At 42.9% G+C, this 19,788-nt stretch overlaps 1 protein-coding gene across 1 annotated transcript in view; it reads left to right on the forward strand.

Annotated features, from left to right (window-relative positions):
- The window catches only part of LOC139413198 (fer-1 like family member 4), a 104,361-nt gene that overhangs the window by 36,805 nt on the left and 47,768 nt on the right, over positions 1-19,788 (forward strand). Inside the window, exons 22-26 of the mRNA XM_071160300.1 lie at positions 125-241; positions 11,403-11,555; positions 11,737-11,920; positions 12,479-12,603; positions 14,921-15,055. Of these exons, the coding sequence (XP_071016401.1) occupies positions 125-241; positions 11,403-11,555; positions 11,737-11,920; positions 12,479-12,603; positions 14,921-15,055 (714 nt within the window). The remainder of the gene's footprint in view (positions 1-124; positions 242-11,402; positions 11,556-11,736; positions 11,921-12,478; positions 12,604-14,920; positions 15,056-19,788) is intronic.

Below are 19,788 nucleotides of genomic sequence, written 5' to 3' on the forward strand. Positions count from 1 at the left end.
GTAATTTTGTTATATGGTGGTATTATACATTTTGTATTGTAGATATGTAGTGGTGTAATAATGTTATATGATGTACTGTTTTATATTTTCTTTTATGTAAATATATACATATCTCTTTCCCCAGATTGTCCTAGCCAAGCAGTCTCTGCGAGTGAAGCGGAAGGTGACCAGACGTACAGTGAAAGAAAGACTGACAGACGCCAAGAGGATCCTAAAGAGGCTACAACTCCTGACGAAAGAAGTGAGTCGAAGCGAGTACTTTGCAGGGGTGGGATTGGGTCTTTCAATCTAATTCAAACAAATGCATTTATAAAGCCCTTTTTACATCAGCAGATGCCACAAAGGGGACAGCCAGGAGTAATTAGGCCAGATAGTCCTGAGACATGATCCTAATGCTCAGGTCCTCTGGGAGGGGAGAGACAGAGAGAGAAATTGGAGAATTAGGAGCATACTTAAGTTCACACAGGACACCAGATAAGGCAGAGGACAATTTCACCAAATAGGACAGACTGACAATAGCCCACCAGCACATAGACTATTGCATCATATATACTGGAAGCTGAGACACAGGGGGGGTCTGTGGACACTGAGTTTGATGATACCTCCCGGATAGGGCCATCCAGACAGGATATAACCCCACCCACTTTGACAAAGCACAGCCTCCACACCACTAAAAGGACCACCAACTTACTTCCCTGAGACAACCCTGAGTATAGCCCACGAAGATCTCCTCCACCGCACTAGCCCGAGGGGGCACAAAACCGGACAGGAAGATCACATCAGTGACTCAACCCACTCAAGTAGAGTATAGTGAAGAAAACCTGGCGTGATGTATCCCTCCTAGGGACGGCATGGAAGAGCACTAGTAAGCCAGTGACTCAGCCCCCTTAATAGGTTCAGAGGCAGAAAATCCCAGTGGAGAGGGGAGACGGCCAGGCTGAGACAGCAAGGGTGGTTCATCATTTGCCATTCCCCTTCGCACCCCTGGACCAGACTACACTCAGTCATAGGACCTACTGAAGAGATAAGTCTTCGGTAAAGACTTAAAGGTCGAGACCGAGTCTGCGTATCTCACCTGGATAGGTAGACCATTCCATAAAAATGTAGTTCTACAGGAGAAAGCCCTGCCTCCAGCTGTTTGCTTAGAAATTCGAGGGACAATAAGGAGGCATGTGTCTTGTGATCATAGTTTACGTGTCGGTATGTACGGCAGGACCAAATCGAAGAGAGACACTACATGACCAAAGGTATGTGGACATCTGCTCGTCGAACATCTCATTCCAAAATCATGGGTATTAATAAAGAGTTGGTGCCCCCTTTGCTGCTATAATTGTCTCCACTCTTCTGGGATGGCTTTCCACTAGATGTTGGAACATTGCTGCGGGGACTTGCTGCCATTCAGCCACAAGAATGTTAGTGAGGTCGGGCACTGATGTTCGGCGATTAGACCTAGCTCGCAGTCGGTGTACCAATTCATCCCAAAGGTGTTCGATGGAGTTGAGGTCAGGCCTCTGTGCAGGCCAGTCAAGTTCTTCCACACAGATTTCAACAAACAATTTCGGTATGGACCTTGCTTTGTGCACAAGGGCATTGTCATGTTGAAACAGAGTAGGGCCTTCCCCAAACTATTCCCACAAAGTTGGAAGCACAGACTCATCTAGAATGTCATTGTATGCTGTAGTGATTTCCCTTCACTGGAACTAAGGGGCCTAGCCCAAACCATGAAAAACAGACCCAGACCATTATTCCTCTTCCACCAAACTTTATAGTTGGCTCTATGAATTTGGGCAGGTAGCATTCTCCTGGCATCCGCCAAACCCAGATTTGTCAGTCGGACTGCCAGATGGTGAAGCGTGATTCATCACTTCAGAGAACGTGTTTCCCATTTTCCAGAGTCCAATAGCGGCAAGCTTTACATCACTCCACATAATTTTGTATTTACACTACCGGTCATTTAGATCCACAATATTTATTCCATGGGACAGCACTAGATCCAGGGTTTGAATGTGGCAATGCGTAGGTTTGGAGACAGTGGGTTTTGTCCAATGATGATGGCTCCAATAGCTTTTTGGAGTGGGTCTATGGACTTTTTCATGTGAATATTGAAGTCCTCAAAATGATCTGCCAGTCCAAAAGGAATTCAGGGAACTCAGTGAGGAATGCTGTATATGGCCTAGTAGGCTGCATAGATTCCATGACTGGAAACTAAAAAGACAAAAATGCAGTCATTGTTTTTCTCATAAAGGCAGCAGCTACTCTTCCTGAGGTCCAGCAAAATGAAGGCACTTTATACAATTTAAAAAACATTACAATACATTCACGGATTTCACAACACAATGTGTGCCCTCAGGCCCCTACTCCACTACTACCATCACATATCTACAGTACTAAGTGTGCGTGCGTGTGTGCGTGCGTGCATGTGCCAGGGTTTGTGATGCTTCACAGTCCCCACTGTTCCAAAAGGTGTTTTTTAAAATGTTTTCTAAATCGAATTTTACTGCTTGTGTCAGTTACTTGATGTGGAATAGAGTTCCATATAGTCATGGCTCTATGTAGTACTGTGTGCCTCCCATAGTCTGTTCTGGACTTGGGGACTGAAGAGACCTCTTGTGGCATGTCTTGTGGGGTATGCATGGGTGTCCAAGCTGTGTGACAGTAGTTTATACAGACAGCTGGGTGCATTCAACATGTCAATACTTCTTTAAAAATAAGTAGTGATGAAGTCAATCTCTCCTCCACTTTCAGCCAGGAGAGATGGACATGCATATTATTAATATTAGCTCTCTGTGTACATCCAAGGGCCAGCCGTGCCAATTGCAATTTTCCTAAGTCCTTTTTTTGTGGCACCTCACCACACGACTGCACAGTAGTCAAGGTGCAACAAAACTAGGGCCTGTAGGACCTGCCTTGTTGATAGTGTTGTTAAGAAGGCAGAGCATCGCTTTATTATAGACAGACTTTCCCCATCTTAGCTACTACTGCATCAATATGTTTTGACCATGACAGTTTACAATCTAGGGTTACACCAAGCAGTTTAGTCATGTCAACTTGCTCGATTTCCACATTATTTATTGCAAGATTTAGGGTTTAGTGAGTGTTTTGTTCCAAATACAATGCTTTTAGTTATAGAAATATTTAGGGCTAACTTATTCCTTGCCACCCACTTTGAAACTAAAAGCTGCTCTTTGTTGAGTGTTGCAGTCATTTCAGTCGCTGTAGTAGCTGACGTGTATAGTGTGGAGTCATCCGCATACATAGACACTCTGGCTTTATTCAAAGTCAGTGGCATGTCGTTAGTAAAAATTTAAAAAAGCAAGGGGCCTAAACAGCTACCCTGGGGAATTCCTGATTCTAACTGGATTATATTTGATAGGCTTACATTAAAGAACACCCTCAGTGTTCTGTTAGACAAGTAACTCTTTATCCACAATATAGCAGGGGGTGTAAAGCCATAACACAAGTTTTGCCAGCAGCAGACTCTGATCGATAATGTCAAAGGCCGCACTGAAGTCTAACAAGACCACACAATCTTTTTATAATCAATTTCTCTCAGCCTATCATCACCCATTTTTGTAAGTGCTGTGCTTGTTGAGTGTACTTCCCTATAAGCATGCTAAAATTCAGTTGTCAACTTGTTTACTGTGAAATTGCATTGTATCTGATTAAACACATTTTTTTTCCAGAACTTTACTAAGGGTTGGTAACAGGCTGATTGGTCAGCTATTTGAGCCAGTAGAGGGGGCTTTACTATTCTTGGGTAGCGGAATGACTTTAGCTTCTCTCCAGGCCTGCGTGCACATGCTCTCTAGTTGGCTTAAATTGAAGATGTGGCAAATAGGAGTGGCAATATCGTCTGCTATTATCCTCGTCAATTTTCTATCTAGATTGTCAGACCCCGGTGGCTTGTCAATTTGGATAGACAACAATATTTTTTTCACCTCTTCCAGACTGACTTTACAGAAATCAAAAGTACAATTCTTGTCTTTCATAATTTGGTTCGATATACTTGGATGTGTAGTGTCAGCGTTTGTTGCTGGCATGTCATCCATACGTTTGCTTATCTTGCCAATGAAAAAGTAATTAGTTTGTAATAGCATGTAGGCTTTGTGATGAATGAGCCATCTGATTCAATGAATGAAGCAGCCGAGTTGGCCTTTTTTCCTAAAGTTTCATTTAAAGCTTTTTTACTTTTTTACCATCATTCTTTATATAATTTTTCTTTGTTTCATACTGTAGTTTATTTTTATTTAGTTTAGTCACATGATTTATTAATTTGTAGTATGTTTGCCAATCAGTTGGGCTGCCAGACCTAATTGTCATACCTTTTGCCTCATCCCTCTCAACCATACCATTTTTCAAGTCCTCATCAATCCAAGGGGATTTAACCGTTTTACAGTAATTTTCTTAATGGGTGTGTGCTTATTAGTAACTGGAATAAGTAGTTTCATAAATGTGTCAAGTGCAGTGTCTGGTTGCTCCTCATTACACACAACAACATTCGAATCACTGCAAAACTTATTGTATCCTCTTATACACTAGGCCCAGCCTTCGTCTCTTTGGTTTTCCTAGATATGGCTACTATATTGTGATCACTGCATTCTATGGGTCTGGATACTGCTTTTAAGCAAATATCTGCAGCATTAGTAAAATGTGATCAATACATGTTGATTTCATTCATGTGCTGTTTGTAAATACCCTGGTAGGGTGACTGACAGCCTGATCCAGGTTGCAGGCACTTGTTACAGCTGGAAGTATTTTCCTGAGTGGGCAGCTTGATGATAGCCAGTCTATTTAAAGCACCCATAAAATATACTTCTCTGTTGATATCACATACACTATCAAGCATTTCACACATATTATCCAGATACTGACTGTTAGCACTTGGTGGTCTATAGCAGCTTCCCACAAGACTGGGCTTTAGGTGAGGCAGATTAACCTGTAGCCATATTACTTCAACAGTATTTAACATTAGATCGTCTCTAAGCTTTACAGGAATGTGGTTCTGAATATAGACCGCAACACCGCCTCCGTTGGCATTTCTGTCTTTTCGGGTAGATGTTTTAACCATGTATTGCTACCACTGTATCGTCAAAGGTATTATCTACTGTAAGTAAGTTTCAGAGATAGTCAGAATATGAATGTCATCTGTTACAAGCAAGTTATTGACTTCATGGACCTTGTTTCTTAGACTACATATGTTAAAAACCTCTTTGGGCTAGACGTGGTGCTAGCGACCCACCTTGACAACACCTGGTGAAATTGCAGAGCGCGAAATTCAAATGACAGAAATAGTAATATTTAACATTCATGAAAATACATCAGAAAAAAAGTGTAACTTATTGTTAATCCAGCCACTGTGTCAGATTTCAAAAAGGCTTTACGACAAAAGCACACTATGTGATTATCTGAGGACAGCATCCAGCACACAAAAGCATTAAAAACATTTTCCAATCAGCCAGGCACGAAAGTCAGTAATAGCGATAAAATAAATGCCTTACCTTTGAAGATCTTCTTCTGTTGTCACTCCAAAAGGTCCCAGCTACATCACAAATGGTCCTTTTGTTTGATAAAGTATTTCTTTATATCCCCAAAAATATCCCCAAAGTTTAGCTGGTGCGCTTCATTCAATAATCCACCGGTTTACCTCCTTCAAAATGCATACAAAATGAATCCCAAACGTTACCAATAATCTTCTCCAAACAAGTCAAACAACATTTATAATCAAACCTCAGGTACCCTAATACGTAAATAAATGATCAAATTTAAGACGCAAAATCATTATTGTCTTTACCGGAGATAAACAACAAAGTACTCGCTCTAATCCTCGCGCGTGAAAACACTACAGCCAAAATGGGAGCCACCTAGAAAAGCGACAAATTCTAGCTCATTTTTCCAAAAACAAGCCTGAAACTCTTTCTAAAGACTGTTGACATCTAGTGGAAGCCATAGGAATGGCAATCTGGGAGGTTTTCCCTTCATATTAAAAATGACAGGCATTGGAATCAGTGGTTGGCTGAATTTCTGGATGGTTTGTCCTCTGGTTTTTGTCTGCCATATCAGTTCTGTTATACTCACAGACATTATTTCAACAGTTTTAGAAACTTTAGAGTGTTTTCTATCCTATTATATGCATATCCTAGCTCCTGGGCCTGAGTAACAGGCAGTTTACTTTGGGCACGCTTGTCATCCAGACATCAAAATATTGCCCCCTAGCCCAAAGGGCTATTTTTAGCACTTTACTGGGTTGCTTGATTGTTTTTATTGCTTTACTGAGAAGCTTATCAGAGGTAGACTTACTCATGTTATTTATGTTGGAGCTGATAGTGCAGGGTGAGCTGCAAAAAGTGGTCTTCCTACTATTGCACACTGCCTCAGTGCTATCAATGTAACTCTGGTTTATATGCTCATGATTACTGCTTACAATAGCTGTAGGATGAACAGATGTATTCGGTGCAATTAGGGGTACATAAATTAAATTACTTACATTGTTTTCCAATGCCCCTAAGATCATGTACATTTGATGCAGCATTATGATGACTCATTGTCACAATGGTAGGGATTAACTGAGCTGGTCTTGGATCATTTACCAGTCGTTGTTTTAACGCAGCCTTGAAATGCGTGGACACGATTCCAGGAGCCAAGATGATTTGAATGGACTCCATCATTCCTGGAGAGAATCATCTGTTTCCAAGTTATCAATTAAAGTGACTCCAGCAGAGCTACAGTAGTCTTTTGGCCAGATGTGTAATGTCAGCAGTCTGCTGAATCTTTCACGGCCACGGCCCAACGATGGTACTGGACCATTTGCATTAAAATACATTAAAAAATAATAATAATTTGGAGACTATTAATGCTAAAATCAGTTCTTTAAATCAAATCAAATCAACGTTTATTTGTCATGTACACCGAATACAACAGTGAATTACAGTGAAATGCTTACTTACAGGCTCTAACCAATAGTGAAAAAAAGGTATTAGGTGAACAATAGGTAAGTAAAGAAATAAAACAACAGTAAAAAGAAAGGCTATATACAGTAGCGAGGCTATACAAGTAGCGAGGCTTCATACAGACACTGGTTGTCAGGCTGATTGAGGTAGTATGTAGTTAAAGTGAAATGGTTAAAGTGACTATACATATATGATGAACAGAGAGTAGCAGTAGCTTAAAAGAGGGGTTGGCGGGTGGTGGGACACAATGCAGATAGCCCGGTTAGCCAATGTGCGGAAGCAGTGGTTGGTCGGCCCAATTGAGGTAGTATGTACATGAATGTATAGTTAATGTGACTATGCATATATGATAAACAGAGAGTAGTTGTTTTTTTTTTTTATCCAATTGTTAGTAGTTACTATCTTGTCTCATCGCTACAACTCCCGTACGGGCTCGGGAGAGACGAAGGTCGAAAGCCATGTGTCCTCCGAAACACAACCCAACCAAGCCGCACTGCTCCTTAACACAGCATGCATCCAACCCAGAAGCCAGCCGCACCAATGTGTTGGAGGAAACACTGTGCACCTGGCGACCTGGTTAGCGTGCACTGCACCCGGCCCGCCACAGGAGTTGCTAGTGAGCGATGAGACAAGGATATCCCTACCGGCCAAACCCTCCCTAACCCGGACGACGCTAGGCCAATTGTGCATCGCCCCACGGACCTCCCGGTCGCACCCAGCTGCGACAGAGCCTGGGCGCGAACCCAGAGTCTCTGGTGGCACTGCTAGCACTGCGATGCAGTGCCCTAGACCACTGCGTCACCCGGGTGGCAATTTCCTGTTTAGGAGTCTTATGGCTTCGGGCAAAAACTGTTGAGAAGCCTTTTTGTCCTAGACTTGGCACTCCGGTACCACTTGCCATGTGGCATTAGAGAGAACAGTCTATGAAGTGGTGGCTGGGATCTTTGATAATTTTTAGGGCCTTCCTCTGACACCGTCTGGTGTAATGCTACAACTCCCGTACGGGCTCGGTGCCTTGCGGTCAGAGTCCGAGCAATTGCTGTACCAGGCAGTGATGCAACCAGTGCTCTCGATGTTGCAGCTGTAGAACCTTTTGAGGATCTCAGGACCCATTCCAAATCTTTTTAGTATCCTGAGGTGGAATAGGCTTTGTAGTGCCCTCTTCACGACTGTCTTGGTGTGTTTGGACGATGATAGTTTGTTGGTGATGTGGACACCAAGGAACTTGAAGCCCTCAACCTGCTCCACTACAGCCCCGTCGATGAGAATGGGGGTGTTCTTGTTCCTCCTTTTCCTGTAGTCCACAATCATCTCCTTTGTCTTGGTTACGTTGAGGGATAGGTTGTTATTCTGGCACCACCCGGCCAGGTTTCTGACCTCCTCCCTATAGGCTGTCTCAACGTTGCCGGTGATCAGGCCTACCACTTTGTGTCGTCTGCAAACTTAATGATGGTGTTGGAATCGTGCCTGGCCATGCAGTCATGGGTGAACAGGGATCACGCAACCCTGGGGAGCTCCAGTGTTGAGGATCAGCATGGCAGATGTGTTGCTACCTACCCTCACCACCTGGGGGCGACCCGTCAGGAAGTCCAGGATCCAGTTGCAGAGGGAGGTGTTTCGTCCCAGGATCCTTAGCTTAGTGATAAGCTTTGAGGGTACTATGGTGTTGAACGCTGAGCTGTAGTCCATGAATAGCATTCTCACATGAGTGTTCCTTTTGTCCAGGTGGTTAAGGGCAGTGTGGAGTGCAATAGCGATTGCATCATCTGTAAATCTGTTTGTGCGGTATGCAAATTGAAGTGGGTCTAGGGTTTCTGGGATAATGGTGTTGATGTGAGCCATTCCCAACCTTTCAAAGCACTTCATGGCTATTAACATAAGTGCTACAGGTCTGTAGTCATTTAGGCAGGTTGCCTTTGTGTTCTTGGGCACTGGGACTGTGGTCTGCTTGAAACATGATGGTATTACAGACTCAATCAAGTGACAAAATCCATTGTCAAATGTTTTGAAATAGCCCTCCTGATGTCGTTTGACCCCACATGGACTACAACAGTGTCAGCTCCCGGGCATCTGTGGTAGAACAGTTGGAAGCAGCCTTGTTATGTCCTGTACTTATGCTCCTGGGTAGCACAGGGTTTTTGCCTTGGGGACCGAGATATTTCTCACCATAGTGCTGCCTACGATGACAGCTGGTGATGTTGAATGGGCCTGTCTCACCAGACCGTGAGGCTGGGAGCTCCGAGAATCTGAACCCGAGGTAGAAGCCACCGGAGAGGGAGACAGAACCCAGGATGAAGACGCAGGTACCTCCAGATCCGATCTTGATTGGGAAGCCACCAAGGAACCTCTGGATCCAGCGCGGCAAAGCTGTTTCTGGTCTGTGTCAACATCTCCATGGAGAGCCCAGTTGCCAGAGCACGCCTTCTTCGACTTCCACGGCGTGTGACGTACCTCCATGGCTGGTTGGTTGGTTCGAGATCGGCTCTGTTCTCCAGGGAAGGGGGAGACCCCTTCAGGATGGAACTCTGCTTAGTACTGACCAGTCGGCTGTGGAGAGCTGACACGGCGGCGAAACTTCCTCCAGATTAGAGCAGCGTCCAGCTACTGGGGTGGAAGGAAAAAAAAGTAGGTGGGGGTGGGTTCCCCAGTAGCTTATGTAGGTTTTCTACTTGCTTGCTAAGAGTAGCTACTTTGGTCCTGTAGTCCTCCGCAAGCAAGCAGTTGCTACATTGAAAGTCAATGTGGTCCACATTGTCCCGAAACAAAGCAAAGTTAACACCTCCTGCAACGCTGGAAACGTTCAATAGCAGCCTCCATTTGAGTCCACCGAGCCAGCTAGGATAGCTGGGCTTTCACGTCTCTCCCCCTATACCGAATCTGACAGGATCCCGGGACAGATAGCAGCACTCACAGCAATTTTATAAATAAATAAAAGTATATAAAAACACTGTCAGCTTTTAAACCAAGGTCTTTAGGACAGGTTTCAGTTTTGGCGTTTGACAACGTTCAACAACAACAAACATACGTCACGCTCTGATGACGTGCTCATGTTATTTATAATGAGGAGAGACCTCAGTAAATGAATTAGGCTTGATCCATGTTTCAGTCAGGCCAATCACATCAAGGTTATGATCAGTGATTAGTTCATTGACTGTGACTGCCTTGGAAGTGAGGGACCTAACACTATTTTGAGATGTGAGATATAGTTAGAGCCTTGTCTATGTTGATAGATAAAATAAGAGTAACCCTCCAGCTTGGATGGAGTCCGTCACTCTTTCAGCAGGCCAGGCTTGGTCCTGTTTGTGTGGGTGTCCCAGAAAAGAGGGCCTGTTATCTACTAATTCTGTCTTTTGGGAGGGGCAGAAAACAGTTTTCAACCAGCGATTGAGTTGTGCAACTCTCATCACTTCCCCAACTGGGAGGGGGCCAGAGACAATTACTCAATGTCAACACATCTTTCTAGCTAAGTTACACACTAATGTTATGTTTGGCTTGGTGACCTCTGACTGTTTCATCCTAACATTGTTGGTGCCGACGCGGATAACAATATCCCTATACAATCTACACCTGACAGTTTAGGCTTAGCCAGCACCATCTTCAGATTAGCCTTTATGTTGGTAGTCCTGTCCCCTGGTAAACAATGTTTGATTGCTGGATGATTTTTTAAAAGCCTAATATTGCGGGTAATAGAGATGCCAATGACTAGGGTTTTCAGTGTCAGAACTAATGGTGGGTGGCTTCGGTGGCTCAGACCCCGTAATGGGTGGAGAAGGCTCGGGCTCTGAAACCGACTCTTTGCTTAGTGGGGAAAATTGGTTGAAAGTTTCTGTCGGCTGAATGAGCGACACCAGTTGAGCATGCCGACAGCATATCCGGCTGCGTGGACTGTGCAGGGGGATTATCACTACTACCTGTATTTACTGGTGGCACAGACGCTGTATCATCCTTTCCTACACTTCAATTGCCTTTGCCTGACGACTGCATCTGAAGCCGAGCTTGCAACTCGGCTATCCTCACCGTATTTCGATAGTTCTCCTATATATTAAGAGTACAGCAACTGCAGTGAGACGGCATCATGTTATACTTAGCTTATTTTTTTCGGCCTGAGGAGGTCCTGCAGATCTATGTTCAGATAAAGCACCCGGGGTGAAAAAGTTGAATTTAAAAAGTTGTGTGAGGACAAAACTAGGACGTTGCTAAACTTGTTAAATAAAGAGTTTGATTAAATAGTTATTAAGCGTAAAAAGACACTGCCCAACACAAATGTTGGGCAGGGCAGGTAGCCAAGGAGCAGCAAACAGTACAGCAGTAAGGAGACAGTGAGGAAGTGCTCAAGTGATCAACAGCTCTTACTGACATTTAGATGTTAACTATTTCTATGTGGGACTTTTTTTTTCACTCTATTTTTATTTTTGTCTTTCTGCCTGTCTGCCTCTATTCACTCTCTATCTGCAGCCTCAGAGCACCCTGCCAGATGTGTTTGTGTGGATGATGAGTGTAGGGAAACGGGTGGCCTTTGCCAGGATCCCCTCCCACTCCATCCTCTTCTCTTTGGTGGAGGAGGAAAGGGGGAAAGACTGTGGGAAACTCACCACCATGTACTTGAAGGTATCTCCCAAATCTCTATATGGTGTTCTATACTAACTGTATTAATGTACAATATGTATCACTGTTTAATTTAATTCATACAAGTATCATATTACATTTGAATGTTATTCTATGGAATTTCGAGAACTTTGTATTCCTGTGTGGAACAAACACCAAATCAGGAGTTATCTTGTGTCTTTAGGCTCCAGGTTGCCCAGTGGGGGAGATCTTTGCTAAGCTGGAGGTGTATCTATGGCTTGGTATCACCAAATACTCCAAGAACTGTGTTACCAGCCTGCCAGCTGAGTTCAAGCCTGTGTACGAGGAGGCTATGGGCATCATCCCTGTCCCTATGAACATGGCCCCCATCAAACTCTCCTGCGAGGGTAAGAGTTCCACCTTTACCTCTGTCTCCCTCGGATGCAATACACACACTCAAACTCACTCACACACATATGCAGCCTGACACATGTAGTGGACATGAGTTGGTCTCGTGATGAGGTAGCCCCGCCTTGCGACTTCAAAATCAGTGTCACCCTCGGCCTAAGGGGGAATTCCCTTATGGAGTAATGGTCAAGATATTGTTATTTACCCACACACTCTTACATTGGCATGCACGGATGGGCACACATACAGATGTCGGCTCTTAATTTGACCAGTTTTGTTGCACAAGTTAAATAATCCTGCAGTAGGATTTGATTATTTTTAAAAACAACTGGAAATTACTTTTTATAGGCTATAGTAGGCTATAGTTTAAGTGTGAGATCTATTGAGACAAAGAGAACTGTGGTGCAGGAAAATTCTCAGCAAAGTAAAACAAATTAAATACCATATCTATATACACAAACCTGTTGCAATTTGTCACTCACAAAGTGGATAAACTACACACCCATTATTTGAATCTGACATCTTAATGAGTTTCTCCGGCTTTTCTGTATTTCCAGACAGCCGCTATTTCCAGTTGCGTGCCCATATCTACCAGGCGCGTGGCATCGTGGCAGCAGATGACAATGGACTGTCTGACCCCTTCACCAAGGTGGTGTTCTCCACACAATGCCAGGTCTCACGGGTGAGTGAGTCACAAACTGGAGGCACTTGTTAACCCACCACTGGAGTACCACCTGGGTTTCAATGGGAGGAATGGAGTTGATATACTTATGGGATAGAAGATAATATACTGTGGAAAATTAAACACCTATAGGAGGGCTAGACAGAATAGAGGAAGAATTTAACAGTTTACTATCATATAAATGATCTGTCATGATCTACTGTAAAGGGGATATTCAGGTGAACAAAATATATTGTAAATCATAAATCAACCAGTTTTAATACAAGTTGCAACAGGGAGACACCTCTAGCACTGAAGCAGAGGAAATGTCTAACTCGCCTTCTTTCAGCAGGCCCTTATATTTTAATCTCACAGTACCAATGTTCTGTAAACATCAGCCCGGGAGGTTTGAACACAATCAAAACAAAAGACACTGACAACTTTGCCAGCTGCTACAGAATCAGAGTGTTCAGAATCACACAAGGTCATCAATACAATAACAAATCGGTGTCCTCGGTCCTTGTACAGCCAGTCTGGCGTCAATCGCTATCAACAGATATTAGTTTCATACATAACATACTGCATCGAGTCTAGTGAACATCAACCCTGAGAATCACAAATAGAACTCTGGAAATCCGTCTCAGATTATTGCATGGTTTGCTTTTTCCGTAAAGTTTAAAAAAAATCTGACACAGCAGTTGCATTAACTTCATATGGCTGCAGGGGCAGTATTGAGTAGCTTGGTTGAAAAGGTGCCCATTGTAAACGGCCAGCTCCTCAGTCTCAGTTGCTAATATATGCATATTATTATTAGTATTGGATAGAAAACACAAAAGTTTCCAAAACTGTCAAAATATTGTCTGTGAGTATAACAGAACTGATATTGCAGTGAGGAAAATCAAAACAGGAAGTGGCCTCTATTTTGAAAACTCCATGTTCCATAGCCTCCCTTTGCTGGATTTAAAGGGATATGAACCAGATTCCTTTTCCTATCGCTTCCTCAAGGTGTCAACAGTCTTCAGACATAGTTTCAGGCTTTTATTTTGAAAAAGGAGCCAGAACGATAACATCGCTTCAAGTGGTCACATGAGTTTTGCTTGCGCAACAGAATTTGGACAGCCATTGTTTCCCCCTCTCCTACTGTGAAAGACATTTGCGGTTGAAATGTTATTGATTATATATTTTAAAAACAACCTGAGGATTGATTATAAAAAACGTTTGACATGTTTCTGTGGACATTATGGAAACTATTTGGAATTTTCGTCTGCGTTGTCGTGACTGCTCTTTCCTGTGGATTTCTGAACATAACGCGACATACAAACAGAGGTATTTTGGATATAAAAATCATCTTTATGGAACAAACGGAACATTTGTTGTGTAACTGGGAGTCTCGTGAGTGAAAACCTCCGAAGATCATTAAAGGTAAACGATTAATTTGATTTCTTTTCTGATGTTCGTGACCGAGCTACCTGATGCTAAGTGTACTTAATGTTTTATCGTGCGATCGATAAACTTACACAAACGCTTGGATTGCTTTCGCTGTAAAGCATAATTTCACAATCTAACACGACAGGTGGATTAACAAAAGGCTAAACTGTGTTTTCCTATATTGCAATTGTGATTTCATGAATATAAATATTTATAGTAATATTTATTGTATGTATTGCTATGCTATTCAGCGGTTGTTGATGACACTTATCCCGATAGGGGCATTGCAGCCATAACAAGTTAAGGAGACGTATATCTATATTTCCATGTCTAACAATTGGCTGTGTTTTTCCGTGAGTTGGTGGTGACCTAACACAATCGTTTGTGGTGCTTTCGCTGTAAAGCCTATTTGAAATCGGACAGTGTGGTGGGATTAACAACAATATTACCTTTAAAACGGTATAAGATACATGTATGTTTGAGGAATTTTAATTATGAGATTTCTGTTGTTTTGAATTTGGCGCCCTGCACTTTCACTGGCTGTTGTCATATTGATCCCGTCAACGGGATTGCAGCCATAATAAGTTTTAATCATTCTTAACTGAATATTAACTTCTTTTTTTTAATATTCCCCATTACATCTACTATCATGGATTATCATAGAAAAGCAACAGTTTGTGCACTAACAAAATCCCAAATCAACCTTCAAAATCACCTGTCACACATGCAATGAAACAATCTGGAACAATGCAGTTTTGGACGATGTGTTTGAAGTCTGTCAGTACCCATAATAATACAGTAATGATCTCTTTATTAATGAAATGCAAACATGCCCTGCACAAATAAGTACCCATGTATGTACAGTAGGTCTACATGACTTCCTTCATTGTTTTTTGTGGTTGTATTTTAGGTGATGGAGGAGACTCTCTCCCCGACCTGGTGTGAGCTGCTCCTGTTTGACCAGATCCTCATGGAGGGTAGTAAGGACCAATTAAGAGACGACCCCCCAATAATCATCATTAATGTCTATGATTACGACACAATGGTAAACTCTGTTATGCTATGAATCAAGTATGGCTATTTTTGTAAACTAGTGTTGTTGTGAATTATTTGTTCTACTGCCTGGGTTGAGTGCTAAATGTCTGACCTCTTTTGTATATGCGAGGTAGTAGAGAAATAAGTGTAGCCGATCCTATGCCACCCCATATTTAAACCAGAGAATGGGGAGCTTTGCCTAACCATACAATACAGGTTCTTAGATCTGTTGGGAGGGAAGAGGCTGAGACTGGAATGACGTTCTGATATTTATTATACAGAATGTCTCTTCATGAAATGTATAGAAAGTATTTCAATGATTGGCAAAGGAAAAATAATTATATGAAACAATGAAAATACAATAATATTAAATCCTTGTTGACGCTGCCACTGTAATCTAGGCTGTAGTCAAGATTAGCAGTAGTGCACTCAAGGAATGGGCCGTGGCAAGAGTTAAGAGTTCTATGGGAGACGAGTCTATACCACCCGCAACATCTGCATAAAGAACTGCAACACAGACGACAGTATGATGCCTGAATAACTCCTATCAGTCTATGTTCAATTGTCAGGAACAAAAGCAATACATTATGCCCAAGGACTAAGCCAAACCAAAATAGTAAAGGTGCCTGCATACTAGATTGGATTGTTCCTAGCAGAACTCGGTGAGTCGAAGTGAAAACCTATGCCTCTCATATAACCCTTAAATGACCTTTGCCTAAAAAACTATTTAAAAATGCAATAGTACTGTTGGTCCCTCTTGAGACACTGTAGCCAGCATACTGTACACTTCCTCAAAAGTCCGAATTAATCTAATATAGCTCAAGAAATCTGTAATACATTTGGACATTTTTGCCAAGGAGGTCTTAGTCGCGCAAAAGTACACCAAATCAAATGTATTTATATAGCCCTTCTTGCATCAGCTGATGCCACAAAGTGCTGTACAGAAACCCAGCCTAAAACCCCAAACAGCAAGCAATGCAGGTGTAGAAGCACGGTGGCTAGGAAAAACTCCCTAGAAAGGCCAAAACCTAGCAAGAAACCTAGAGCGGAACTAGGCTATGAGGGGTGGCCAGTCCTCTTCTGGCTGTGCTGGGTGGAGATTATAACAGAACATGGCCGAGAAGTTCAAATGTTCATAAATGACCAGCATGGCCAAATAATAATAATCACAATAGTTGTCGAGGGTGCAACAGGTCAGCACCTCAGGAGTAAATGTCAGTTGGCTTTTCATAGCCGATCATTGAGAGTATCTCTACCACTCCTGCTGTCTCTAGAGAGTTGAAAACAGCAGGTCTGGGACAGGTAGCACGTCCAGTGAACAGGTCAGGGTTCCATAGCCGCAGGCAGAACAGTTGAAACTGGAGCAGCAGCACAGCCTTAACAGGAAGCCAGTGTAGGGAGGCTAGCACTGTAATAATTCTAGTCAGTGCTAAATACATCTGCTAGAATCCTAACTGAATTTTATTTAGTGCTTTATCCGGGTAGCCAGAAAGAAGAGTATTGCAGTAGTCTAACTTAGAAGTGACAAAAGCATGGATTCATTTTTCTGCATCATTTTTGGACAGAAAATTTCAGATTTTTGCAATGTTATGTAGATGGAAAAAAGCTGTCCTTGAAACAGTCTTGATATGTTCGTCAAAAGAAAGATCAGGGTCCAGAGTAATGCCGAGGTCCTTCACAGTTTTATTTGAGACGACTGTACAACCATCAATATTAATTGTCAGATTCAACAGAAGATCTCTGTTTCTTGGGACCTAGAACAAGCATCTCTGTTTTGTCCGAGTTTAAAAGTAGAAGGTTTGCAGCCATCCACTTCCTTATGTCTGAAACACAGGCTTCCAGCGAGGGCAATTTTGGGGCTTCACCATGTTTCATCGAAATGTACAGCTGTGTGTCATCCGCATAGCAGTGAAAGTTAACATTATGTTTTCGAATGACATCCCCAAGAGGTAAAATATATAGTGAAAACAATAGTTGTCCTAAAACGGAATCTTATTATGTTCAACATAGGAGGGCCAAGCACAGGAAGCAGCTCTTTCAGTAGTTTAGTTGGAATAGGGTCCAGTATGCAGCTTGAAGGTTTAGAGGCCATGATTATTTTCATCATTGTGTCAAGAGATATAGTACTACAACACTTGAGTGTCTCCCTTGATCCTAGGTCCTGGCAGAGTTGTGCAGACTCAGGACAACTGAGCTTTGGAGGAATAAGCAGATTTAAAGAGGTGCCTGTAATTTGCTTTCTAATGATCATGATCTTTTCCTCAAAGAAGTTCAGGAATTTATTACTGCTGAAGTGAAAGCCATCCTCTCTTGGGGAATGCTGCTTTTATTTAGCTTTGCTACAGTATCAAAAATACATTTTGGACTGTTCTTATTTTCCTCAATTAAGTTGGAAAAATTGGATGATCGAGCAGCAGTGAGGGCTCTTCGATACTGCACGGTACTGTCTTTCCAAGCCAGTCGAAAGACTTCCAGTTTGTTGTGGCGCCATTTCCGTTCCAATTTTCTGGAAGCTTGCTTCAGAGCTCGGGTATTTTCTGTATACCAGGGAGCTAGTTTCTTATGACAAATGTTTTTAGTTTTTAGGGGTGCGACTGCATCTAGGGTATTGCGCAAGGTTAAATTGAGTTCCTCAGTTAGTTGGTTAACTGATTTTTGTCCTCTGACGTCCTTGGGTAGGCAGAGGGAGTCTGGAAGGGCATCAAGGAATCTTTGGGTTGTCTGAGAATTTATAGCACAACTTTTGATGATCCTTGGTTGGGGTCTGAGCAGATTTGTTGCAAACGTAATACAATGGTGGTCCGATAGTCCAGGATTATGAGGAAAAACATTAAGATCCACAACATTTATTCCATGGGACAAAACTAGGTCCAGAGTATGACTGTGGAAGTGAGTAAGTCTGGAGACATGTTGGACAAAACCCACTGAGACGATGATGGCTCCGAATGCCTTTTGGAGTGGGTCTGTGGACATTTCCATGTGAATATTAAAGTCACCAAAAATTGGAATATTATCTGCTATGACAGCAAGATCCGATAGGAATTCAGGGAACTGAGTGCGGAACGCTGTATATGGCCCAGGAGGCCTGTAAACAGTAGCTATAAAAAGTGATTGAGTAGGCTGCATAGATTTCATGACTAGAAGCTTAAAAGACAAAAACGTTTTGTTTTTTTTGTAAATTGAAATTTGCTATCGTAAATGTTAGCAACACCTCTGCCTTTGCGGGATGTGCGGGGGATATGGTCACTAGTGTAACCAGGAGGTGAGGCCTCATTTAACACAGTAAATTCATCAGGCTTAAGCCAGGTTTCAGTCTGGCCTATCATATCAAGATTGTGATCAGTGATTAGTTAATGGACAATAACTGCCTTGGAAGTGAAGGGTCTAAACATTAATAAGTAACCCTATTTTGAGATGTGAGGTATCACAATCTCTTTCAATAATGGCAGGAATGGAGGAGGTCTTTATTCTAGTGAGATTGCTAAGGCGAACACCGCCATGTTTAGTTTTGCCCAACCTAGACACGGTCTCAATGGGGATAGCTGCGCTGACTTTACTGACTGTGCTAGTGGCAGACTCCACTAAGCTGGCAGGTTGGCTAACAACCTGCTGCCTAGCCCGCACCCTATTTCATTGTAGAGCTAGGGGAGTTAGAGCCCTGTCTATGTTCGTAGATAAGATTAGAGCACCCCTCCAGCTAGGATGGAGTCCGTCACTCCTCAACAGGACAGGCTTGGTCCTGTTTCTGGGTGAGTCCCAGAAAGAGGGCCAATTTTGTACAAATTTTATCTTTTGGGAGGGGCAGAAAACAGTTTTCAACCAGCAACTCTGCAGTAGAGCTCATCACTCCCCCTAACTGGGAGGGGGCCAGAGACAATTACTCGATACCAACACATCTTTCTAGCGGATTTACACGCTGAAGCTACGTTGCGCTTGGTGACCTCTGACGGTTTCATCCTAGCATCGTTGGTGCCGACATGGATTACAATATCCCTATACTCTCTACACTTGCCAGTTTTAGCTTTAGCCAACACCATCTTCAGATTATCCTTAACGTCGGTAGCCCTGCCCCCTGGTAAACAATGTATGATCGCTGGATGATTCGTTTTAAGTCTAATACTGCTGGTAATGGACTTGCCAATGACTAGGGTTTTCAATTAGTCAGAGCTAATGGTGGGAAGCTTTGGCGTCTCAGACCCCGTAATGGGAGGAGTAGAGACCAGAGAAAGCTTGGCCTCTGACTCCGACTCGCTGCTTAATGGGGAGAACCGGTTGAAAGTTTCTGTTGGCTGAATTAGCGACACCGGTTGAGCATTCCTACAGCATTTCCCTCCAGAAGCCATGAGAAAGTTGTCCGGCTGCGGGGACCGTGCAAGGGGATTTATACTACTATCTGTGCTTACTGGTGGCACAGACGCTGTTTCATCCTTTCCTACACAGAAATTACCCTTGCCTAACGATTGCGTCTGAAGCTGGGCTTGCAGCACAGCTATCCTCACCACAAGGCGATCATTCTCCTGTATATTATGAGTACAGCGACTGCAATTAGAAGGCATCATGTTAATGTTACTACTTAGCTTCGGCTGGTGGAGGTCCTGACGAACCACGTCCAGATAAAGCGTCATCTCAACATCAACTGTTTAGAGTAGACTGTGTGAAAATCAGGCCTTCATGGTTGAATTGCTGCAAAGAAACCACTACTAAAGGACACCAATAATAAGAAGAGACTTGCTTGGGCCAAGA

Source organism: Oncorhynchus clarkii, chromosome 7, assembly GCF_045791955.1.
Source record: "Oncorhynchus clarkii lewisi isolate Uvic-CL-2024 chromosome 7, UVic_Ocla_1.0, whole genome shotgun sequence".
Classification (NCBI taxonomy): domain Eukaryota; kingdom Metazoa; phylum Chordata; class Actinopteri; order Salmoniformes; family Salmonidae; genus Oncorhynchus; species Oncorhynchus clarkii.